This window comes from Scyliorhinus canicula, chromosome 5 (genome assembly GCF_902713615.1).
Source record: "Scyliorhinus canicula chromosome 5, sScyCan1.1, whole genome shotgun sequence".
NCBI lineage: Eukaryota > Metazoa > Chordata > Chondrichthyes > Carcharhiniformes > Scyliorhinidae > Scyliorhinus > Scyliorhinus canicula.
The window spans coordinates 18,352,909-18,379,861 of NC_052150.1; the positions used below are offsets into that span (position 1 = coordinate 18,352,909).

The 26,953-nt window shown below is 49.2% G+C and overlaps 1 protein-coding gene across 6 annotated transcripts in view; it reads right to left on the bottom strand.

Annotated features, from left to right (window-relative positions):
• Positions 1-26,953, bottom strand: part of fyco1a (FYVE and coiled-coil domain autophagy adaptor 1a) — a 261,315-nt gene that overhangs the window by 62,994 nt on the left and 171,368 nt on the right. For all 6 annotated transcript variants that reach the window (XR_005460614.1, XM_038796694.1, XM_038796689.1 and 3 more), the window contains one exon: positions 1,545-1,658. Coding sequence is in view for 5 of the 6 variants with exons in the window: in XM_038796694.1 (XP_038652622.1) it covers positions 1,545-1,658 (114 nt within the window). In the remaining variant the exon portion in view is untranslated. The remainder of the gene's footprint in view (positions 1-1,544; positions 1,659-26,953) is intronic.

Genomic DNA, 26,953 nt, shown 5'->3' on the forward strand with positions numbered 1-26,953 from the left:
CATGCCAGTAAAACTTAAAATCCAGCAATGCGCAAACGATTAATTTGGTTCAAAAGCTCTGATGAAATTATTTCCTGACTTAAAATCATACACCCTGTCTTTATTTTTATATAACTCTTGTATTTAGAATTATTTTCAGTGAAACAGAAAAGCAAGTAACAAATTAGCAGGCAGTGAGGTAGAGTTGGTCAGAGCATTGACTTTTCTCCACGGGATGCGCTGAGGAGCCGGTAGATGCAAACATTCATGTAATACTTCACGATCTGTGGCAGCAGGGTGTGATTACATGGGGCAAGATGCTTGCAGATACTGAAATGGTCTCAGATTGAGCTAAAACGCCACCCACAATTTTCGCCAGGGGTGGAATGGGGGCAGGTTGTCGTTCACATATCTGCAAATGGCAGCTGCACGTGTAAAAGTGTAGCTGCCTTCAAACAGGTGCAATTTCCGTCAGTGGGATGTGCAAAACATAAATTACAGGCTTTAGACATTTGAGCGAAAGGTATAAAGCTGTTATTATGTATAATTTGGAGAGGTGGGTTCCGTTTGGAGAAGTAAGGGGCCTTTTTGGATAGGTCCAGGAACCCCTTTGGGAAAGGTAAAGTGCCTTTTGGGATTGTTAAAATAAGGCATATATGTGTATAAAAAGTGGATAAACGTGTTACAGCTATCAAACTATCAAGATATTTTAAATCCCAAAACTCTAAGTTAAAAATAACAGACTGCCATGACTACTTGCAATTTCACCAGTTGTCTATTGGGATTAGTGCTGCATGACTGATTCCACAATCTATCATTATCATAGTAGGGGGGGAGGGGGGGGTGCTGTAAATTCTCAGTCTGATTGATTCAAGTGGTTATAAAGTATTTGATGAGGGACTAGGAGTACAAATATTTGTTGTCATCAGGGATGAAGTATTTGAAGGCATTTAAACGTAGTGAATGGGTTTTGATCAATCAGTGTTTTTTAAAATAGTGAAGTTATTGCATTAATACATACTTAGAACTTTTTATTTCTACTCAGCATAGGTCTGCTCCTGAGGTCTGCGTGTGGTGGATACTGGGTAAGTTGGCATGGAAGTGGGTGATGGCAGGGGTGTGATGGGTTGGCACTAAGTTGGTGCAGGAGTTATAAAGGGCCATAGGGTGGGTAGAGGTATAAAGGGTCATTAGAGTGGGTAGTGGTGCATGGGTTGGCTTAGAAGGAAAGGTTTTATAGGAGATGGTGGCAGTTAAGAGTGTTTTCTCAGTGTGGAGGTAAAGAATAGGACATAACTTCTAAAATAGGAAATGGAAATGGACTTGGATTTGGACTTTTCCCAAAGGTTGGTAATTGAAAGGAGTATAATTCTTATTGGAAGCCTGATTGTATCAGCACATTAAATTGAGAGTTGGCTTAATGCCTGGAGAAACATTTTATAGAGGGGTATGAAAGATACCATAGAATATGATATTTCTCAGAGAATGGGACAAATAAAGACTAATACTGATCCTGTATATTTCTATATTCCAATCTAGCTTCAAAACATTTATGTGATACTTACGTAAGTTCTCCACACTTCAATAAATTAATCTCTGCATCTTGCATAGTTTGTGCAGGTCCATCTTCAGGTGGTACACTTGACCCATCTACTGACGCATTATCACATGTGGGACTTCTGAAAAAGAAAATTTGGGTTGTTAGATGTGCAACATCTTTAGTCATGTGAACATAAATCAGTATCATTCACAGAGCTGAAAAGTCTATTACCTACAACTGACAGGTGTGCCTTATTTCAATATTTGTATCTTGAATCAAAAAGTGCCATACAATATATCGTAGGTAAATGTCAAGTAGAATTTTGTTTCTGTCCCCACATTCACATTAGTTAGCACGTCGTGCACATTAATATTCAGTTGTTCAGATCTCATATGCTTGGCTCCTGCTGAATTGTAACAACTGGCAAATGCACATTCTTCACAATGTTTATATTTGTTGGAGGCATTTATTCTAAATTTCGTCTTTGGAAACAATGCTAAACTGAGGCTCCGTTTGCATTCTCAGGGGGATGTAAAAGATTCAGCAGTACTATGTTGGAAAAGTGCAGGGGAATCCTCCTCGGCATTTATCTTGCAATCAAAATCTAAAAAACAGATTATCTGGCCATGGCTGCCTGTGGCGTTTTGCTGGTTCGCAGCCACGTCTTATACACTGCAACAACTTCAAAAGTACTTCATTGGCCGCAACAACTTTTTTGGTGATGTTGTAAAAGGCTCTGCATGAATGCAAGTTCTTTCTGTTACGCTGCAGTGTATCGTCATCTCTGGTGTTCCTCAAGGATCTATCGTCGGCCCATTCCCATTTTTTATTTACATATACATTTTTACATGTACCCTGAAGACACTGAACTCCACTGTATCACCATCTGTCTTGACTCCTCTGCTTTTGCTGAATTATAAGACTACTTATCTGACATGCAGTACTGGATGAGCAAAGATTTCCTCAATTAGATTTTGGGAGACTGAAGCCATTGTTTCAGGCCCCATTCCGTGCCTTGGCTACCAACTCTATCCCTCTCTCTGGCAACTTTCAGAGACAAGTTTGCAACCTTGGACCAGGATTTTACAGACCCTCCCGCCTGGCTGGATATAATAGTCCCGCCAAAGTGGACGGCAATTTAAATATCCTGCTGCATCAACCAGGAAGAGACATGCCGGGACAGTGCTGTAAAATCCTGGGGCTGGATTCTCCGCCCCGCCACATTTCCGTTTCACCCCGCCGGCGGGATGCTCCATTACACCGGCCGGTCAATGGGGTTTCCCATTGTGGGGCAGCCCCATGCCGTCGGGAAACCCTCGGGCTGCTGGCAAAACGGAGCATCCCGCCGGCGGAGAATTCAGCCCCTGGTCTTGGTATGGTATTTGACACAAAGATTAGCGTCCAATCATGCATTCGCACTATAACAGAGATCGCCTATTTGAACCTCTGTCACATCACCTGCCTTTTGTCCCTGCCTCAGGTCATCTGCTGCTGGCATTCTCAATCACGCTTTTGTTACCAGTAGACTTGACTGTCCCAGTCCACTCCTTGCTGGCTTCCCACATTCTACCCTCTGTAAACTTGGGGTCAACCAAAACCCGTGTCCTAACTCGCACCAAGTGTGGTTCACTCATCAATCACAAGGTGTTTGCTGACCTCCTTTGACCCCTGGTCAAACAAAGCCTGGATTTTAAAGTTCTCATCCTTGTTTTCCAATCTTGCCTCGGCCTAGCCTTCCCTCTGTGGCTTGGTGTCATATTTTGTCCCTATGAAGTGCCTTGTGAAGTTTCATTACAATACAAATAAGAGTTGTATATTAAAGGCAGCAGCTTAACTTGGCACAGTCCTGCCCTCTGGTGTTTGTGCTATATTGCAGCTGTGTGGCCCTACGCTGCCATTGCTAGATAAACAGAAAACAGGAAATATTAGAAACGCTCAGCAACTCAGGCAGCATGGAGAAAAAATGTGTTTCACCAGCAGCTCGCAGCAATTTAGGTGGGTCTCAGTTCCATTAATTACAAAGTCTTGCACGTCCCTGCATGTAAGTTTGCCATGTCTGGGACAGCAAGCAGTGGTCATTAGAGTGAGGGGGAAAAAGAAAAATCCCACAATATCCGGCAGGTTAATAGTAGAAAGCAAATAACCCAAGGATAACACCAATAGGACACTGTATGCTACAATGACTTTCTCGTTTGGGAAGAGGCAGAAGAGGGGCCTGGAAAAGCAAGGTGAAGAACTAATTGTCGGGGTCCACGTCCGGACCAAAGACATATGCAAGATCTTCTTGCTGTTCCTTCTTAAAAGCTCAGAGCTAAATTAAAAAGCAGGACCACAAGATAGTAATTTCGGGATTATTATTCATGCCGTGTGTTTATTGGCATAGAGACAAACAGATCAGGAAAGCAGATATAGGATTTAACAATTGGTGTAGGGGTTCTATTTATTGGGACACTGACACCCCCTGTATTTGAGCAGGAAGAAACTACAACTGATTGGGATTGGAATCTGAACTGTGCACAAGGTGGAAGCAGAAAAGATAAACAGGACTATGAAAAGGACTCGGTGCCAATTGAGGTGTGGGAGGGTGGGGACAGAGGGCTCAGGCAGAAATAATAAAAGTGAAAGCCAAATAATGTTCCCGTTTTTGGTCGCTGGAGTTGCAATTTGCTCTCATGTAGCAGGGGTTTCCCTCCAAGAAGTCAGATGCTGGATCTTTTTGGTGGTATTAAAATGCTAGCAATGGCAGATTACCTCAGGATAATAATAATCTTTATTAGCACAAGTAGGCTTACATTTACATTGTAATGAAGTTACTGTGAAAATCCCCCAGTCGCCACATAGAACAGTACAGCACAGAACAGGCCCTTCGGCCCTCGATGTTGTGCCGAGCAATGATCACCCTACTCAAACCCACGTATCCACCCTATACCCGTAACCCAACAACTCCCCCCCTTAACCTTACTATTAGGACACTACGGGCAATTTAGCATGGCCAATCCACCTAACCCGCACATCTTTGGACAGTGGGAGGAAACCGGAGCACCCAGAGGAAACCCACACACACACGGGGAGGACGTGCAGACTCCACACAGACAGTGACCCAGCCGGGAATCGAACCTGGGACCCTGGAGCTGTGAAGCATTTATGCTAACCACCATGCTACCGTGGTGCCACATTCCGGCACCTGTTCAGGTGCACTGAGGGAGAATTCAGAACGTCCAATTCACCTGACAAGCACGTCTTTCGTGACTTGTGGGAGGAAACTGGAGCAACCGGAGGAAACCCGCGCATACGCGGGGAGAACTTGCAGACTTCGCATTGACAGTGACCCAAGCCGGGAACTGAACATAGGACCCTGTCGCTGTGAAGCAACAGTGCGAACCACTGTGCTATCGTGGATGAAGGCACTGTGACTGCTGCCAGAAAAGCAGGTATTCATCAACATAGTGGTTTGTGCGTCATTGCACAGCAACTGCAAGTTAATGAGGTAGTAGCCTTTATGGTTCCTGAATTTAACCCTGTTGACATGGGGAGCCTGGTAGGACCACGGGCGGGATTCTCCGAGCCGACACGCCGGAATCGCATTTGGCGCGGTGGTGGAGAATGGGTGTTCGCGCGGGAATCGTAACGGGCACCGCCGAAGCGATTCTCCGGTCCTCGGAGAATTTCTGCGAATTACGTGCGAGGTCTACGCGGCGCGGGTAGGGGGCCATTGACAAGGTCCACACCCCGCCCCCCCCCCCCCGCGATTCTCCTAGTGTAACTGGCCGGGTTCCCGACGACGTGGTTCTAACCACATATTGGCCGTTGGGAACCTTGGGTGGCGGCTGCTAACTCAGTCTGCAGCCGCCCTGTTGGGGAGCAGGGGTTCCTTCACCGGGGAGGAGGCCTCATGGACCCAGGCAAGCGATCGGGTGGAACCGAACTGTGGGTGCGCACGATTTCGGAGGTACCTATTTCTTGCATCAGGGTCCGCGGTGCGAGTCCGCCATGTCACACGGGGCAGCCGCCGTCGTGCATATGCGCGGACTCCTGACTGGAAGTGCAGGGCCGCGTATTGCAGCCAGAGCTTACGGAAAGTCCAGAGTGAAACGCCAGCATTTTGACATAGCCCCATTTTTGGAGAATCCAGACCCATGTGTCGAGCTGATGGCTACCTGCACCATTTGGAATTCTGCCATTCTGGAAAATTCACATGCCTACTCATCTTGCTCATCTCTGTAAATATTGAAATTGCCGACAGATGGTGAACTGTGAGATGCTTTTTATGCCGTTTACACCTGCCTGGAATGACCAGGTTGTGTGGAGGTTTAAATTGATGGTGACCTTGATGGTCACTGACACTGAATCATGAGTGTGCAGCTGGCTACAACACTACAGCTGAGTCGGGAAATCATGGGATCTGGGCATTGCTGGCTCTGCCAGCATTTATTGCCCATCCATAATTTCCCTTGAGGAGGCAGTTAAGAGTCAACCACATTTCTCTGAATCTGGAGTCACATGTAGGTCAGACCAGGTAAGTACGGCAGATTTCCTTCCCGAAAGGACATTAGTGGATCAGACAGGTGTTTACGACAATCGACAATGGTTTCATGCTCATCACTAGACTTTTAATTCCAGATTTCTACTAAATTCAAACTTCACCATCTGCAGTGGCGGAATTCGAACCGGAGCCTGGGTATCTGGGGTGAGATTCTCCGATCGGCGACGATAAATTCGCGTTCGGCAATCGGCCGGAGAATACCCAATTCTGACCAAATCGGGGGCAGCGCCGCTTTCACGATGCTCCGCCCCCTCCAAAGCGCCGTACACGATCCACATTGCCTGAGGCCCGACCCCCGATGCTCCGCCCCCAACCGGCCGAGTTCCCGATGGCGTGGGTCACATGTGGTCCCACCCATCGGGAACTCGGCGTGGCGGCTGCGGACTCAGTCCAGTGCCGCCACAGTCAGGAGAGGGCCGATCCGCAGGCAGGGAGGGACATTATTTGGGGCTGGGGGCACTGTGGGGGGAGGGGGGGGGGGGGGTGGTCCGGGGTGCCTGTCGTACCACAGGGGTGGACTATTTTGCGGGCTGGGTCCGGGGGTGGCCTCCGCCATGTAGCACGGTACGGCCACTGCAGGCCGCCACCGTGTGCATGTGCGGCTACGGACCCGGCAATTCTCCAGGGCGTATCGGCAGCATGAGTCGGGTGCTCTACGTTGCCGTCCTGCTAGCCACCAGCAAAACAGAGAATCGGTGGCCGTTTTGCGCCATTTCTTCTGGTGTAATACGCCACTGTTCCCACGCCGGTGTGGGGACATAGCCCCAGAATCGGAGAATCAAGCCCCTGATTTATTAGTTCAGTGACAATACCACTACGCCACCGCCTCCCCTAATGATTGAGTATGGAGGCAGGCTGGTCAGAATTCCCACTTTGATTCTCTGATATTTAGCCCTGTAGTATAAAAGGCTAATAGGCCCTCACCCACCTCTCTCCCCTAGGTCTCGTCATATTCCCATGCCAATTCCATGCCCCCCCATCCCGCCGGGTGCGTCTGGGGAGATGCATCTGTCAAGTCAGGAGATTTCCTGACTCAGCTATAGTGTCCACCTGCGCACCAAGGTCCCAAATTGATGGTTGTCCTCGCTGCGCTATTATCAATTTATCTACGACTCATACTTCCAGCAACTGTGTGGGTAATAAAAATATATATCCAATCTGCCCGGCACCATCAAAATTTGCCCCAATATAAAAAGTTCAGTTTCAGAAAAGAATACAGGAAATAATAAAATGCCTGATAAGAATAGAACTGGTGTTATGTGAAGCAAATAATGTGTTAAGCTTAAAGCTGCAAATGGGCAGGGTGGGGACTGTTTAAGTACGAGGTGTGGACACAAACGCATATAGCATAAAGACTATACAAGCAAATCAGCAGCGCAAATTCAGATTAAATGATATGATGGGTCCGATTTTCCAGAAAGGTTTGTAAGTGTGGTAGCGAGCGGGAATTACCGCGAGCTTCCGGTGCTTGGCCCAGCAAGGCCGGCAACACTACTCAACGTTAATTGGTCCACTCAACAGGCCTTTCGCCGCAAATGAAGGTTCGGCAGCCAATTCACCGGCACCGAGCTTGCCAGCCCCCCGCTAACAAGGTCGAGCAGCACTTAAACAGCACTTGCTCGCTGATGTCCGGCGGCGGCCATGGCGTAAGTGGCCGCACACAGGGTGGCTCCGACTCGGAAGCAAAGGATTTGCAGCTTTAAACCCCGATAACGGGGCATCTGTGAAGGAATAAAAAAGGTGCAAAAGTTGAAGAAAGTAAAGCATTCCCCGGGACTGTTATGCCGGTAACCTATCGGACCCGGCAGAAATAGCTTAAAAACCAGACTCTAAAAGTGGAGGGAACCCGCGGCGCGGCAACATTCGATAAAATGGCGGCGGAAGGAGAAGGATTGGCTCCTGCGGGAAAAGCTCAAACAGAGCCACTAATGGCTTTTATAAAGGATGAACTCTGGCAAATGCAAGGGGACTGGTCGAGGGACATCGAGAGTGCAGTATCACCTTTGCGAGTAACAATGGACCGAGTGGAAAAGTGCCTTGAGGCACAAGGAGCATGTGGTAGTATGACTAGGGGTATTACGGTACCTGGGAGTGTGAGCTGCCATTGGTGCAGAGGGCTCGATGTCCATTGGCCCAAGTATCGTGTTCTCCGTATTCCTATTGGCTAAGAGGAAGGTAGCTCCGCCTACGAGGTGGGATATAAGAACCAGTGTCCCCCAGCAGCCAGGCCATTCTGTACGTCTGCTGCCGGGCTGACTTCTTGCTGATTAAAGCCTTTCGTTTCGGACTTCACCTATGTTTCGTGTCCATTGATTGTGCATCAGAGCATAGTTGCGAGAGGTGGAGGTCTCCAATTAAAGTGACTGGATGGTATCCCTAGAGGCGGCGGTGGGAGCCCTGGGTTATCTATGTAAGTCTCTCAAGGTAAAGGTTGAGGAGCATGCAAATAGGTCCAGACGGCAGAATCTTCGATTCGTGGGGCTGCCAGAAGGCCTGGAGGGGATGACTGCCACAAAATATGCGATGAAGAAGTTGGTTAGTCTGGTGGAGCAGGGAGTGCTGGATAGGGCCCCAGAAGTGGATAGGGCACGTTAGGTCCTTAAGACAAAGGCTGAGAGTGGGGGAGCCGCTGCGGCCGATGATTGCGCGGATGCATAAATGTCTGGAAAAGGATAAAATCTTGCAATGGGCCAGGGAGAAGCGTGATTGCAAATGGGAAGGGAACCGGCTTCGCATTTACCAAGATATCGGAACCAAAATGGTAAAGTGTTGTGTAGGTTCAACAAGGCCAAGGCGGTACAATACAGGAAGAAAATTTGGTTCGGGTTTTATACCCAGCGAAACTATGGGTCACTTTTGAAAGCTGAGAATACTACCTCAAAATGCCAGAAGAGGCGAACAAATTCATAAGAGACCAACAAATTCATAAAAGACCATAAGCTAGGGGCAGCATGGTAGCACAGTGGTTAGCACAGTTGCTTCACAGCACCAGTGTCCCAGGTTCGATTCCCCGCTGGGTCACTGTCTGTGCGGAGTCTGCACGTTCTCCCAGTGTCTGCGTGGGTTTCCTCCGGGTGCTCCGGTTTCCTCCCACAGTCCAAAGATGCGCAGGTTAGGCGGATTGGCCATGATAAATTGCCCGCAGTGTCCAAAAAAGTTAAGTGGGGTTAGTGGGTTACGGGGATAAGGTGGAGTGTGGGCTTAGGTAGAGTGCTCTTTCCAATGGCCGGTGCAGACTCAATGGGCCGAATGGCCTCCTTCTGCCCTGTAAATTCTATGATTCTATGAGGTCTGAGTGTTGGCGTAAAAGGAGGGAGCTGTAACTGTAAAGATTGGAGGGTACAGTTGTCGGAGGGTGGGAGAGTTCTTTTGATCTTGTTTGCTGTTGGTTTTGTTACTTCAAGTTTTGTTTTTTCCAAGTTACAGGTTCAGAAGGTATCCCCCCCGGGGCAATGGCCCTTAGAGGGTCTGCGGAGTGGCGGGAGATTGTGAGGGGGAGGAGGGAACATTGGATATCGCAATAAGCAGAGGATCTGTTGTTGTTTGTGTCAGATCCACTGGAGAATATGGTAGGATCATGTGATACTGGAAACTCCCAAATCTGCTGCAGTACCACATGGCAGTAAATGTGGAGAAGCTGAGGTGGTAGTGGGGGTCGGGAACTCGGCCAGTTACACTTGGTGAGTTAGGATGGAAGAGGAGTCTTGCAGGGGATCCAGCCTCAAACTCTTGGTGACGGCCCCTCTACCGTTTGCCCCGGGGAAGTACACAGAGAGCCCGGTGGTGCAACTGACAGTCAAGATCTGGAACCAACTGAGGAAGCACTTTAAATTGGAGGGGATGTCGGTGTCGATGCCATTGTGTGGGAACCATAGGTTTAAGCTGGTGGAGATAGATGGGAGTGTAAAAGGTGGAGGGAAGTGGGGCTGAAGGTGAGGGACCTGTATCTGGAAGGGCAATTTGCGGGTTTAAATAAGCTACAGGAAAGGTTTGAGCTGCCAAGAGGGAATGAGTTTAGGTACCTGCAGGTGGAGGATGTTTCCCATGTTGCCTGGGTATACTGTGTTGCAGCAATTGCTACTTCGAGGAGCGGACCCTGGAGGTGACTGGGGTGGTCAAGGACAGGGCAGTCAACAAAGCGAGTTCGCAGAAGTCACAGAGTGAGGAGCCACCAGGCCCCACCCGGAGGACGTGTCAAACAGGAGTCGTTATTGCCATGCTGACTGACCTTTTCTCCCACTGACCACATGTCCATTCTCCCGCAGGCCCTCCACCTGACACCGCCAGCCCATCCCAGGTGCCCCCTCTCCAGCCTCCCAGGAGAACACCTCGGTGAGAGCTCTGAGGAAGACATGATCGAGGCGTCCTAGCTGTCATCTCCACCCTTCACCAGCGCAAATACACACACCTTGGTGCGAAACGTTAGTGGACAGGTTTCTGTTGAGCACCACACAGCTGATGAAGTATATCAGGTGCAGGCAGGAACCCCAGGTGAGACAGCAGTCAGAGGACTGCTGGATCCCAGGACCCAGCTGGGTCCCAGCCAAATACTGAGCCTATGGAAGAGGTATGCCCAGAGCTGATGGAGATGGTGGTGAGCGGCCGGGTAATTCCGACGGGGATGTCAGTGACACTCCAGCAGATCCATAGCCGATTGGAGGAGTCCCAGAGGTTAGGGGCGCAGGAGATGTCGTTGGCAATGCGTGGCACCGAGGCCAATACTGCTCAGGTGGCGATCGCAGTGGAGAGCCTGGTGCACAACGTCGGCACCATTAGTGAAAATATCCACGGTGTTGCGCAGTCAGTGACGGCCATGGCTGAGGGTCTCGGCAGTATGTTTGCCTCGCTGGGGGATGTTAGCCAATACCAGGACGACCTTGATGAGGTTCTGCGGGACATTTCCCGCTCTCAGTTGAGAATGGCCGAGTTGCTGCGGAGCTTGTCCTCATCTCAGGTGGTCACAGCTGAGGCATGTCCCAGTCACTAAGGAGCATCGTCGAAGGCGTCAGCAAGATGGTGCTGGTCGGGAGCCACCTGGGCTGGCAGAGCAGGTGGCTCAGGTGGCAGCCATGGCTCAAACCAGCTGCACCTCCGTCCCAAGGTGAACCCCTGGGCCCTATAGGCCCCGAGTGGAAGGAGGGGGCACTGGGTGCCAACTCAGACCCATCCCATGGAGTGGCGAGGGTGGCCACTAGCTCCCCCGAGTTCCACTACTCTGATGAGGCCACGTCTCGCAGCCAGCACATGAAGTGCGCCTGGGACCTCCATCCCCAGAGACCCAGAATATGCACACCAGGGGCTGCCTCCACCTCAAATGTGCATCCTGGGGAGACACCTAGACGTAGCGGTAGAGCTTGGAGGAGGGCCAAGCACATTGAGGATCACTTTGGGAACTGGGGGAGAGGGGAGGGGGAACCATCTGGAGATTGGAATTGGAAAACCACATTAAACACCCTTGAGCACAATCAGTACGACACCTCTGTCACTTTCCTCCGCAATGCGGGCCTATCTCCAAACCCTTGGCCCATCTTTCCAGGCATCCCCCCTCCCTCTCCTGGCACACTGCGTGCAGCCGGCACTCAGCAAACAGGCAGGGGTCAGACTATGGCATAGATTAAGCAGCACCAGCACTCAGCTCTCTGCGGGTTATCATCACTCCCCTCCCCTCGACTGTGACCCACTGACGGTGCCGACACAGTCTCAGCACCCTGGAGTAATGTAACACATACTCTGGGCGAGTGAGAGAAGGGAGTTGGGGGGTACTAACGTATCGATGACAGACCAGGCCACGTTGCATGTGAATTGGGTGGATATGAGGGCCTCCCTGACCCTCCGGGCTTGCCGGACCCTCACCGCTGCCGCCTGTCCTGCAGCCTCTGGTTCGTCCTTGGGATCGTCCTCCAGCCTCTGCTAGTCTGGCGCTGCCTCATTATCCTCGACCTCCTCGGAGATGGCTACATGTTCCTCATCACCAACTTCCATCTTATCACCCTGCTGCTGTGCCAGGCTGTGGAGGAGACAGCAGACCACCATAAGGTGGGCGACCCTCTGAGGGGTGTACTGCAGTGCACCGCTGGAGTGGTCGAGGCATCGGAACCGCACCTTGAGGAAGCTGATGCACCGCTCAATGACAGCCCGAGTGGCCACATGGGCCTTGTTGCACCGGGTATCCGCATCGGTCACCAGCCTCCGTACTAACATCTGTCGCTAGGTCCTCAGCGGTTACATTTTATCCCCCTGGAGCCAGTCGCCCATCCTGGGGTGGTCTTCGAGGAGGTCGGGGATGACCGACTGCCCCAGGATGTAGCTGTTGTGATGCGCACTGGGAAGTGTGCGCACACATGCATGATCTTCATGTGGTGGTCACACTCGAACTGTATGTTCAGGGAGTGGAACCCCTTTCTGTTAATGTAGGGCACTGCCAGATGGCCGGTGAGCGCAGGGCAACATGCGTGCCAACCACTATCCCCTGGACCTGTGGCACTGAGTGAGAGCGCAACAAGACCGGAGAATCAAGCCTGATATAGTTATCACTGCGACCTGATTGAAAGCTAGCCATTGCTGGGAGATAAATATTCCAATTATTAGGTCATTTTATAAAAGATGTAAAAATTGGAAACAGAAAAGCAGTTTGACTATTGATAACATAAACTATTACAGCATCTGCTCGGCCCAAGGCCACAAGAAACCTCAGAGAGTCGTGAACACAGGTTTACTCACGCTTCCAACTTCTTCTATCAGGCAGGAGATACAAAAGTCTGAGAACATGCACTAACAGACTCAAAAACAGCTTCTTCCCCGCTGTTAGCAGACCCCTAAACGACCCCCTTATGGACTGACCTCATTAACACTACACCCCTGTATGCTTCACCCAATGCCGGTGTTTATGTAGTTACATTGTGTACCTTGTTTTGCCCTATTATGTATTTTATTTTATTTCATTTTCTTTTCATGTACTTAATGATCTGTTGAACTGCTCGCAGAAAAATACTTTTCAGTGTACCTCGGTACACATGACAATAAACAAAATCCAAATCCAAAGCATGAGAATCAGGGATGGTCAGTAGGTAATTATCGGATAGCAGGAATTGAGGAATAGAAAAGATGCATGATTTTGGGGGGAGTTTTCTGATGGCCTCCTGATAGCCGTGATAAAGTAACAGTGGGCTGGATTTTACACTCCCCCTACCAGTGGATTTGATGAGGGGGTGGCTGCCTCAACATCCAGCGAGTGGCCCATCAGCTTGTTCCTGCTCCCAATACAATTTTACCAGCTGTAGGATTGGCATTGGGCAGCCCACCTGCCAGTGGGTCAAATAAGATCCTTATTTGGACAATGAATGCCCACTTAAAGGCCTCATCCTGCTGCTTTAAGTGGGAGAGCCCCCGGACAAGCAGCCAGCCAGGCAGGTTTCCCTGCACGGATTGGTGGCAGGCAGGGAGTCCCATCTTAATGGCTAGGGAGTCCCATCTTAATGGCTAGGGAGTCCCATCTTAACAGGTCCCCCAAGGTGTAACCCCCATCCCCAGGTTCCCCTCCCCCCACAGCCTCTCAAACCCCACCCACACCAAGGCCTGCCAGTTTAGCATCTGGCGAGACCCCACTTAGAATAGGATCCAGCGCAGCTTGCCTCCTCAAGCCCCGAGTGCAGCGATGGTAGCGGCCACCACTCGCTGTCGAGCCGGGAGCTCTCTGAGGTGGGATTTCCTGTCTATGATGGGCAGAAATCCCGCCTTCAGTTCACTAATGGCCACATAGCTATTACACTCTTTGACTGGGTAGCTCCCCTTCCTCCCCAGAGCCTTTTAGCCCCCTTAAATCCAGCCCAGGATTTCTCACAGAGATTAGATAAGTTTGATGCAAAGCAGAGCAGTTAGAATGAAAAATCTTGAATTTACACAAAGACTCGAAGTACCAAAACAGCTTGAGCCTAAAGGCAGCAAATTACCTGAGTGCACTTAAGGCACTTTTCTGGGAAATTCCGATCTCCGACCAAACCTCAACAGTGGCTAGGATACTGGACCGAACCCTAATGTTTTAGTTTATTTTGTCAAACCACAGTGCATTAGCCCAGACTAAAAAAAATGTTCCTCTTGGTCAATTTCACCTTCTGGCTCCTAAAAGCACCATGGCTCTGCAAAACAGAATTATTTAGAAAAAAACATGACCACTGCAGTCAAACACACTATAATCCCAGGCTTTTAACCCTTAAATTGACCAATACTTAGAATACAATTTCCCTAAAATCCTCTGTTCGTCACAGGAACAATATGTTCTTGAACCAACACGATGGCAGGCCACACTAAATTTCGGGATGAGTAAGACCAACTTTGAAAGGATAAGGTAGAAATTGATCACAGTAAACTGGGCGAATTTCTTAACAAATGAGTCTCGGAAGATATTCAATCAAGCATTTGTTACAAGACCTGTGCGTAGGACAAAAACTCCACTTTCATAATTATTCAAATTTCTTACTGACACCAATTTGGATAAGATAAAGAGTGCAGATGGGAGTAGAAGGTTGCAAAGGAGTACTGATTGACAAGGTAAATGAGTGGGCAAAACTAGCAGATGGATTTCAGTGCGGTCAAGTGCGAGATGGTCCACGTTGGACCTAAGGAAGATAGCTCAGTAAATTTTCGAAACGGCGAGAAGCTAGGAACTGTGGAAGAGCAAAAACATTTAGGGCTCCAAGTACAGAAGTCACTAAGATAGATGTACAAGTACGGAAAATAATCACACTGGCTAATGGAATGTTTGCCTTTATCTCAAAGGGACAGGAATACAAAAGGGTAGAAGTTAAGTTACACATGTTTAAAACTTGTTCGGTCATATCTGGAGTACTGCATTAATTTCTTGATAAGCCACCTCAGGATAGACATTCTGGCTTTGGAGGTAGCACAGTGTGCACTTATAAGAAGGTTGGTGGGGTTAGAAGAGTTCAATTGTGAGGACACTTTGAAAAGTATTGGCTTGTATTTCCTTTAGTATATAGGGTGATCTAATTGTTTAATTGGATTGGATTTGTTTATTGTCACGTGTACCGAGGTACAGTGAAAAGTATTTTTCTGCAAGCAGCTCAACAGATCATTCAGTACATGAAAGAAAAGGGAATTAAACAAAATTCAAGAAAATACATGAGAATACATAATAGGGCAACACAAGACATACAATGTAACTACATAGGAAATTGGCATCGGTTGAAGCATACAGGGTGTAGTGTTAATGTAAGGGGCTGAATTCTCCATTTGAGAGACTATGGGCGCGATTCTCCGCTCCCCACGCTGGGTGGGAGAATCGCGGGAGGGCCGGGCAACTCACGACACACCCCCCTGGCGCCCCCCGCGATTCTCCCACCCCCCGCTCGGAAGAATTGGCGCTCGCCGTTTTTCACGGCGACCGGCGATTCTCCGGCCCGGATGGGCCGAGCGGCCTGCCGTTCCCAACCGGTTCACGACGGCGGCAACCACACCTGGTCGCTGCCGTCGTGAACATGGGCGCCAAATGCTAGTTTGAAGCTTGTGAGGGGCGGAGAGGGGAGTGAGCACCACGGCCGTGCTCTGGAGGGGACTGGCCCGTGATCGGTGCCCACCGATCGTCGGGCCGGCGTCTCGAAGCGACGCAGTCTTTCCCCTCCGCCGCCCCGCAAGATCAAGCCGCCACGTCTTGCGGGGCAGCGGAGGGAAAGATGGCAACCGTGCATGCGTGGGTTGGAGCCGTCAGCCGTCGTGACGTCAGCCGCGCATGCGCAGGTTGGAGCCGGCCAACCTGTGCATGCGCGGCTGACGTCACTTAGGCGTCGCCGTCGCGTCATTCTCGGCAAGCGTCAAGGCCCGGCGGCCGAGAGTTACGGAGCGCCGCTCCTAGCCCCCCGGGTGGGGGTGAATAAGGAGCGAGGAGCGGCCTCCGAGGCCGTCGTGAAACTTGGTCGAGTTCACAACGGCCTTCTTGATTTATCGCAGGAGCGGAGAATTCCGCCCTATGATTTCCCGCCGGAATGGAATCGCCTTTCGTTTGCACTAGGAATGGTGCCCATAAGCAATTCGCTCTCCCAGCTATGCAAATTTATGTATGACGGGAAGTGTAAGGGATTCAGTTCTGAATCCTGCTATGCAGCCGCTATTTTCAGTGGGCAGATCGATAGCGAGATCCGATGGCTGGCGCCCTCCGCCCCACAACGCAAATCCTGCCTCCCCCCCTTCCTCCCGCTGACAAGTAGGGGCATCCTATCCCTCCCCCCACAGGAATTGGTGGGTCATTTCCCCCTCCCCACACAAAAAGTTATGTTCTTTGAAAGGGAAAAGAAGCCTGGCAGATCAAAGGAACTGAGGGGGTTTAAAGCCTTGTGATCTGATTTTGGCCTTCTATGAACTAACAGCTGCTGCTTGCGACACCTCTGTCTGAGACAGCAGGCGAAAGGGACAGATGAGTAAAAAACCTGTAATTTTTCACTGTTCTTGGACTGCTCTTTACGCAGGGGTGACTGATGTTGGGGGGGGGGTTTATCTCTGTTTTGGGGTGTGTGGGATGGTGGGGTCTGGTCCGGGGGTGGAGTGGACAGGCTTTGCTTTGTGGTGGTTGGGGGAAGGATGCCCTTCGGTGAACTTTGGGGGAACCTACCTTAAATACTTATCCACTCGGCCCACAGTGAGCTCCATCGTGTCAGGACCACGCTGACAAATACTTGCACAAATCCACACCCGCGTGAATCCCGTTCAAAAGGGCCGGAGCATCACGGAGGTGTAGAGAATCTGGTCCCCAGACTGTTAACAGGATGCAAGTGGTTCAAATGACCCATTTCTGTCCTCCTGCTGACTTGGGACGTGTACCTCGATGTCGCCGTCAGCAGGGGAACAGAGCATCGGAACAGTAACAAAGGCGCGGGCCTATCTAGTTTTTTCCCTGACATGAGATTCTCTGTCGCATCAAGAACTCTGCTATCAGCAGTAGAGAATTCCACCCTCCACCCCTGATCTAGTTGTTTAAAATAATTAAAGGATTTGACTGGGAAGAGAGAATAAATTTAGTTCCACTGGAGGGGGTGCCCAGAACAAGTGGGTAATATCTTAAAATTAGAGCTTGGCTGTTTAGATGTGAAGTCAGAAGTACTGTTTCACACAAAGTGAAGTACAAATCTCAAGCTATCTTCACCAAAAACTGTTTAGGCCGGGTCAACTAAAAATTGCTGAACCGAAAATGAATACTAACACATGGAAAGCAACTGCGAACCACAAAATTTAGAAACTTGATGATGGTGTACAACAGATACCAGCTGTTCCAAGAGGGTGACTGTTAACATTGCCCAGTTCTTCGAGTGTGGTCTGAGATTGTGCATTCTATTCTGGACCTACGTCATATGCAATGTCGGTCTTTAGCTGCGTGGCAACAGTCTCCATGAATAGAGGAAGTGTCAGCAATGAGAAAGAACAGTGGCTGCCTTGCTCAATACTACTCTTGGCTTAGAGCCTGACGATCTTCAAATCAGCAGTCAAAATTGGTAGAAGGGAAGACTCGAACATTTAAATTAATGTTGGTGTATACGCTAGATTCCATCACTTCCACAGAAACTAATCGCCTTAATGAACGGAAGCCTAAAAGCAGGCATTACCAGATTTTCTCAGATAAGGGCGGCATGGTGGCGCAGTGGTTAGCACTGCTGCCTCACAATGCCAGGGACCCAGGTTCAATTGGGGCAGCACGGTAGCACAAGTTTTTAGCACTGTGGCTTCACAGCGCCAGGGTCCCAGGTTTGATTCCCTGCTGGGTCACTGTCTGTGCGGAGTCTGCACGTTCTCCCCGTGTCTGCGTGGGTTTCCTCCCACAGTCCAAAGACGTGCAGGTTAGGTGGATTGGCCATGATAAATTGCCCATAGTGACCAAAAAGATTAGGAGGGGTTATTGGGTTACAGGGATAGGGTGGAAGTCAGGGCTTAAGTGGGTCGGTGCAGACTTGATGGGCCGAATGGCCTCCTTCTGCACTGTATGTTCTATATTCAATTCTGGCCTTGGGTGACTGTCTATGTGGAGTTTGCACTTTCTCCCAACTGGCCCACGACAGTTTGCAAAATCATCAAATCACACAATTCAGGAAGTCATTTGGCCCATTAAGTCTGTGCGGCTCTTTTGAAGAGCGATCTAGTTAGTTCCATTCCAGGCCTCTGTCCAAATCCCTGCAATTATTTCTCCCTCGAGTCTTTATCCAACTCCCCTTTAAAACTATTGAATCTCCTTCCACGCGATCTGACAATACATTCTAAATCCAGACTGCTCGTGTAAAACTCTTTTCCTCATGCCATTTTCACCTTAATTTTGCCGATCACCTCAAAACTGCGCCCTCTGGCTATCGATCCTTCAGCCACTGGGAACAGACTCTGCTTATTTATTTTGTTTAATCCTGCATGATGTTAAACACCTCTGTCAAGTCTCCCTTTAGCCTTCAGATGGGAATGGTCGAGGCGCTGTGGAGCTTGTCCCAGTCGCAGGTGGGCTTTGCCGAGGCACTGCAGAGCGTGGCCCCAGTCACGGAGGAACATTGCCGAGGGCGTCGACACCATGGTGCAGACATCGGGGAGCCACCAGGGCTGGCAGAGCCAGATGATGCAGGGGCAGCCATGGCTCGAACCAGCTGCACTAGCCTTCACTGCGTCAAGAGGAACTAACCAGGCTTCTCTACAAGAACATCCTGTCACCACCCTTCACCTACTTTAATCAGCATAACCTTTTATTCCTTTCTCCCTATGCGTTTATCGAGCTTCCCCTTCAATGTACCTATGAAATGTTGGACGTGCTTTTCTCCAAAGAAGTAAAAAGCTGCACATGTCACCTACCTAGAATCCCTGAAACAAGGCTAATTGCTCTCCGCTGTCTAAGAGACTACATTGGATACCCCTGATGGACAACGCATCTGGAACCTAATGGATACAGTGATGGGATAGCCGGTTGGCTGATACAAGCTATGTCTGACATGATACTTTGAAAAGCTGTGAAACGAGTGAAGATGCTGTAAGTTTTACGGGAACTGAAAGCGTAGCTTTGGTAGGCGTCCGGTGGAACATAATGGAAAACAGAAGAGGTCTGGTTCTCCTGAGTCCTCACTGTTTCTGCGGTTTTCTAGCTGGTCAAGTAAGAATGGAGTTTTCTTTTAAAAACGGAACCTTTTAAATGGAAGAGAGAGAGTGAGCACAATGGGACCTGGGGCAAGGGGCCTGGCCAACAACACCCATGGCAGGTCCATGCCAGATTTTACAGATAGACAGGACAGATGAACACTGGGATAAGCCCATCGTAGTGCGGGTCAGCTCAATGCAAATTATGCTTTCATGTTGCCCCTGACTTATAAAGAAGGTACTGCCTGGGACTTGAAAAGGACAGCTGAGGACTTCAGGCGGCCTGGGACACCACAGGTCGGCAGACACTGGAGTTTCTGGCAAACACTGAACAGTTGGCCACTGAACATGTGCCCACAGAGGTATTTCTAGCCAACTGAAAATGTAAATGATGTGCATTTCATCAGCGCCATAAATGCCGGCAGGGTCAGGCCCAATAGACATTGGTGGGTGCAATCCACACAGAACTGCTAGGAGTGTGCATCAAGGAGTTTCAGGGGTGAAGGAAGCAACTCTTACATCCTTAAAGAAGTGATATGTCAGTTGTAAAAACATTATAAATTTAAACCTCTGTCTTTGGAACGTTCAATCATTGGAACCATTTGTTACAATTAATAAGCATTACAATTTGAGAGCAATGATAAACCGAGTAAACCAAATATAAATTCAAATAGTTTACCCACAGGCTAAAAGCTGCAGTTCCTGAGTTCATCATGTGGCCTAATTTTAGATGTGCGAGATATCAGTTTATACAAGATCCTCAAAATAGTGGAAATTCAGTTAACTGTTCTGCGAAACTACAAACATTCTGCTTAGAAGAACCACAGACCTAGAAAACAGTTATATACAACACCTGCATACTTTCTAATTGCATACTTCCTAACCTGCTCACAAGACTGTCACCATCACAATTTTGTTGTAACTGGAGGATGCCAGTCTTTTTCCCACTGGAGTCAGGTGTGTTGGGTGTCACAGGTAGGGGGTAAATGTTGGTTATGGTGGGTGACAATGGTGGGGGAGATGCTGCACAGAGTTTATTCGCACCATATCCCCTTTGAACCTCTATTTCACTGTACATAATCTGTAGGACAAACTCTGCTGCTTTCAGCACCCAGTCGTCGCTCCCTATCCTTCCTGAATATTGAAAGCTAACCTTTACCTTTGATCTCAGGTATTGAAAATGTCAACGTCCCTGTTCCACTTTCGGAAAAGGAGGCCAAGAATGCAGTGTCACTTGTGACTTTTGCAAATAGCAGATTTTAGAGATTAGGCTAGATGAGATGAATCATCTGCTACAAGTATGCAGAAGCTAGGGCAGGGAAATAGGAGTCAGCTAGCCAAAAAGTAAGATCATATACCAGCTATGCTGCACAGTTCTTGTGCAGACTTTGAGGGAACTGGCTATCAAAGAAGGCTGACGGGAACACTCCAGTGGATGCCTGATGCCCAGTGGGTAGCCACTCAGTAAGCTTGTGTATAATGGCTCAATGCATGAAAAATTCAGCTCAATCAAACAAATATTGGTGATTTGCACAGATAAAGAGAATTCTTCTAACAAGGACCAAATGGACAGCTCCAATAACACAACAGCAGTATCTCTCAGGACACAGAATTTATTGGTAGGTTTGACAACTTCTATTACAGCTCACACTGTCATCTTGCCAGAACTGACAATGATCTTCTGTAGTACTTCTTACTGTCTGTACTCAGGCAGAGCTACAGGAGTCCTGAAGTTAAGCCCCAGGAGAATGTCATTGGCTCCGAGGAAGTGTCATCATTTCACCCTCTCTCGGGATGCTTCTGCCCCCAGATATTGCCGTGTGCAGATGAGTTCCGAAGGCTCAGTGTTGTCTGAAGCTGCCTCAAACATTAACGAGCTGCACATTGGTAGGAATATATGAATTACTATCCAAAAAAAGTTAAAGGCCATCGAGGTTGCCTTAAACCATCCTGGTAGTGTGTGGGTCTGGATCTTCCACAAAACAGCAACCAGCGTCAGTGTCAGTCACTCTGCGCGAACTTTTCCACCCCTCGATCCTGCTCTGCACTTCTTGCCAGGTCTTCAGAACCTGGCTTCTCCAGAAATGCAGAGTACAGCGTCCGTTGGAGAGCTCAATCACAGTGCTGTAGCATCTCGGGCTAAGGCAAGACATGGCCCCATGTTACAGCATTACCCGCCGTATAGTAAGTTGAGAGATCCAGTGTGAATATTAATGATTGGGTGAATGAGTGATCGGGCAGCAGGGTAGAGGGTAAATCTCTGCTCAAAATTCTCAGCTCTAAGGAGAGCAATCCTTCACTAGTTTGCCCTTTAACTAAAGTCCATATAACTTGTCACATTCTAGTGAGATTATTCTGCATCCTCTCTAAAGTCTTGAAGTCTTTCCTTTTTTTAAAAATAAATTTAGAGTACCCAATTAATTTTTTCCAATTAAGGGGCAATTTAGCGTGGCCAATCCACCTACTCTGCACATCTTTTGGGTTGTGGGGGTGAAACCCACGCAAACACGGGGAGAATGTGCAAACTCCACACAGACAGTGACCCAGAGCCGGGATCGAACCTGGGACCTCGGCGCTGTGAGGCAACAGGGCTAACCCACTGCACCACCGTGCTGCCCTTGAAGTCTTTCCAAAAGTTGGTGGTCATAATTGGGCAGAATTTTATGTTGACAGAATATATTCAGGATTTGGGACTACTTTTGGGACCCAGCCGTCCAAGCTGATCTTCTGGGAGATGGCCTGCTAATTGGTTGCCTTACTGTGTACCGCCCAATTAACGATGGCAAACAGGTTCCTGATGAGACAGAGCCAATCAAAGACCCTTCAGCTGGGGAGAGGTGGGCGCTGGTCAGGCAGAATAGAGAGTGCGAAGGCACCTCCCTCAGAAACATGAATAAATACCAAACTGGCCGGAAGCCAGAAGGGCCATTGGAGCGGATGGGAAACCTCCCCTGAGAACCTGTTTTGGACAGGAGAGCAGCCCATACCCACCGTCTCGTTTCTGGAGCATGGATGTTTAGGCCAGCTGCTGGATGGCCCCCCTCCATGGTGCAGCCGGGGCTCCATGCTCGTTGAGAGTTAGCTCCGACACCAGCAATATAACACAGAGCCCTCACCTCCCATTAGGCGCTTATTTAATCATTACTGGCTGCTCGCCGGGTAGGTAGCTACTGCCGATGCTTATTCATCTCCAGCAAGATTACCAGGAGGCAGGAATGCATCGGGGAGCTCACCTGATGCCCTTATTTCTTTACTCCTGGCCCCACCTCTGTAAGACTAGGAAAAGTCCACTTAGTAAATTAGGAACAAGTAATTTATGATGCTTTAGCTTAACCCCTTGCTTTTGTGCTCTATTGTTTTTATAAATCCAGATATCCTGTATACTTTACCAACACCCTTCTCATCTTGTCCTGCCACATTCAAACACTTTTGTACACATTCCCGTATCTTTCTGTTCCTGCATTGCCTTTACAGTTGTAGCATTTAGTTTATATTCCCTCTTGTTTTTCTTACTGCCAAAATATATCACTTCATTCTTTTTGGTGATAAATTCCATCTGCAGTCCCACAAGTCTATGTCTGCCTGAAGTCTGTTGCTGTTATGTTATCTTCCTCACTATTTCCTACATTTCCAAGTTCTGTATCATTTGTAAACGTTGAAATTAAATCCAGTGTACCCATGTCCAAGGCATTAATTTATATCAGAAGGAGCAATGCTCTGACTACTGACTCGTGGCCAATGATGAAATTCCATTAACCATAATTTCAATGAAATAATTTTTGGTAAATTAAACTGGGGACTGATTTCACAATGCCAGCATTTGAAATAGAATGACACATTAAAGGGAAATAAAAATAGGTTTCCTGGCTGCTACATGCAAAGAAAATGTTGAAAAATCTACTCCTGCAACTCTCAATTCCTCAAACTTTCTTTTACTCTCTGTCTGCTTTAGTTTGAATTTCATTCAGCTTTGTTTTGCTTCTTTCTTGTTTCCTACATATGCCTCACACATTGGCACGATTTAACCACCTCATTTCACTCGGCATGGATCTGGGCGTGCTGGTTAAATAGTGGGAAAGACCCACTGGGCGCGAATCAGTTTGCTATCTAACAAGCCAGCTCCCGATGGTAAATTCCGTATCATGCCCAAATATGGTGAGCATATCATTGACCCCAATTAGCATCAAGTTCCATCTCAGTAGCGAGATTGAAGTCGAATGTAGCAGCCTCCTGGGGAATTAACCGGCTCCCCAGCGAGAAATCACACGGGCGTTGTTTAGTACTCCTTTTTAAAAACGTAAAGCTGGCGCAATGGCTGCTGAGGGAATCTGAAGAGGTGAGTAACCATTTCCATTTTCAGGCTTGCAGCTCAAGGGCACTGGAGCTGCTGCCCCCAGTGCGAGGGCGGTGGAGGACCCCTCAGGGGGGTTGGGCTTGGTCGGGTTGGCTAAAGTGTTCCAGGTCAGGGGATGCCCCTGGGCATTCTCATGCATACATGTGCCATGTCTCAGATGATGATTATTAGAACATAGAACATAGAACAGTACAGCACAGAACAGGCCCTTCGGCCCTCGATGTTGTGCCGAGCAATGATCACCCTACTTAAACCCACGTAACCCGTATACCCGTAACCCAACAATCCCCCCATTAACCTTACACTACGGGCAATTTTAGCATGGCCAATCCACCTAACCCGCACATCTTTGGACTGTGGGAGGAAACCGGAGCACCCGGAGGAAACCCACGCACACACGGGGAGGACGTGCAGACTCCACACAGACAGTGACCCAGCCGGGAATCGAACCTGGGACCCTGGAGCTGTGAAGCATTGATGCTAACCACCATGCTACCGTGAGGCCCCTATTACATCGCATTTCAATCAAACTTTGAAGCCTGAAATGTTTGCCTGAACTCTAGAAGCATCAGCAGCATAAAGCTGGCAGCCAACAATCAAACGCTCAAGAGCTGGCCTTCATCACTGGGGGTATCCTCACGACCAAAGGGTAAGTGTGTGGATCAGAGGAGGGCACCTGAACATGGTCTCTCTGATATTCTTGGCAGGGGTCTGGGGTTTAGTGGCACCGACTATGGCCCAGGGGAAGTGAGTGTGCAGAGCGAGGTTTTTCAGCACAACATGTTAATGGCTCCCTGAGAGAAGGTGAGGGTGGAGGAGGCATGGGGGATTTGAGGGTCTTGGAGTGGAAGCCCTAACTGATTGTTGGTCTCTAACCTTCTCCAATTCCTTACAGATGCCAAAATGTATGCCCTCGCTGGGCCTGGCAGCCCAGGCGCTAGATGCCATAGAAGGCGGCAGCATTGACGTAGGCTGGAGGTGGCACCCCACGTGCAGGGGGCCGCCACGCAACCTGAAGACCCGGCCGTCCATCAGACCGAGGAGAAATCCAGAGGGGGACGCCGCCCAAGGCCCAAGATGTACAGGTGTCGTTGGTTTTTTGAGATGACGGGCAGCATGTGCCGCTGGAGACTTCGTCTCAACAAAGAGACAGTGCAGCACCTGTGTCACGTTCTCACAGACCTGGCCCCTGTGCAGGAGGAGGATACCCGCATCAAGTAGCCATGAAGGTCAACGCAGCCCTGAACTTTAAAGCAACTGGTTAATTCCAGGGCTCCAGCGGAGACTTGTGCGGCATTTCCCAAGCTACAGCCCACAAGTGCATCTGTGACATCACGGATGCCCTGTATGCTGGGCAGCTAGCTATATAAACTTTGTGCTGGACCAGACCCAATAAGATGCCTGGGCTGCAGGATCCTCCACCATCGCCAGGATGCCCCAGGTCCAGGTTGTAATAGATGGCACGCATGCTGTCTAATGTACACCAGGGCATCAGGGACTGCCCTTCATTAACAGGAAGGGGTTCCACTCCCTGAATGTTCAACTCGTGTGTGACCACCACCTCCGGATCACACACGTGTGGGTGTACATGCTTCCCAGGGAGTGTGCATGACAGCTACATCCCAGACACTCGGTGATCTCCACCGTCTTCGAGGACCACCCCAGGATAATGGGTTAGCTCTTGGGGGATAAGGTTCCAATGCCTGTACCGCTCTAGTGGTGCCTTGCCATACACCCACAAAGTGGTGGTCGGCGAGGGCAGCACGGTGGCACAGTGGTTAGCATTGCTGCCTACGGCGCTGAGGACCCGGGTTCGAATCCCGGCCCTGGGTCACTGTTCGTGTGGAGTTTGCACATTCTCCCCGTGTCTGCGTGGGTTTCGCCCCCACAACCCAAAAGATGTGCAGGTTAGGTGAATTGGCCACACTAAATTGCCCCTTAATTGGAAAAAATAATTGGGTACTCTAAATTTAAAAAAAAAAAAGTGGTGGTCGGCTGTCCACTCCACAACCAAGCACTGCAGTGCAGCAACATGCAGGAGGAGGAACATGTGGCCTCACCCGAGGAGGAGGAGGGTCAGACCAGGAGGGGATGGTGAACAAGCCCGGAGAGGACTTGAACGAGGAGCCGGGGGATGGAGGATTGGAGGCAGCAAGGGTCCGGCATGCCTGGAGGACCAGGGATTCACTGAAAAAGGGGCTTTGTCCCCACGCCTACCAGAAAACGAGAGCAAATCACTCCAGACCGCGATCTGCAAATGCAGCCGTGGAGAAACACCCTGCCAATCATACACAAAATGACACTTTGAAATGTTTCCGTTAAATCGTGCCCCCTGTCACTGTCTGTGCCCAACTCTGTCTGTCAATCTGCGTCTTTCCATCTGCTTCTGCTTTACCAACAATTCTGTGCTGCACTTACATTTTCTAGGTCAGAGGCATTCAGATCAGGGAATGGAGTGTGTGGAGATGGTGGGTGGTGATGGGGGGAGGTGAATAGCGTGAATGGGGGTGGTGGAGCAGGTACAGGTAAAATCAAAATGAAGGTGCAGGAACAGAGGTGGCGGCTGAGAGTGAGCAAATAGGATGAGGGTTTGAGAGTGATGTTGCGATGTAGGCTGCAGCAGTTACAGGGATATGGACTGTTGTCTGTGCATTGACTTTTGGCAGGAGCAGAAGATTCTGATGTCAGCTGACGCTGGTAAATCCTGGCCTGTGTGTTCGCCAGGACATTAGTATGGGGTTGAAGTCAATCCGGACATGGAGAAACAAGGCATGTGGTAATACTTATTAAAAAGCATTTATAGCACACAAACAGGCCATTTGGTCCATGCCATTAGTTATGCTTCACATAAGAGTTAGAGCACGTCTGGTATGCCCTGCCTGCAACAGTAGTGGACTCGCCAACACTAAACGCATTCAAATGGTCATTGGATAGACATATGAACGATAAGGGAATAGTGTAGAGGGACTTTAGAAGGGTTTCACAGGACGGTGCAACATCGTGGGCCGAAGGGCCTGTACTGCGCTGTAATGTTCTATGTTCTATGGTATGCAGTAACACTGAGGGACGGCTGAGAGGGGGGTGAGGGCGGGTGACTTAAGGGGCTGGGCCTGGTTAAACTAAAAGTTACAGGCCGAAGAAAAGAGCTTCAGTGAACTGAGGTGTGTAAGAGGCGTAATAGTCAGTGTGGAAACAGTAAAGCTAAAGGGTTAAATGGTGTGACTATGAGGAGGCAGGTCGTGAGGGTGGAATAAACTCAGATTTTGTGGGCAGCAGACAAAGAATTAGGGCTTGAATGAACTTTATAATGGCTCGGCCTATGCCTTAGGAAAACTGGGAAGACTGACATCCTCAAGAAGGTTAACTAAAGCTGTGTGAGGGAGGATTTAAATTAATATGCCAAGATGGAGAATAAACAAATGCATCGGCA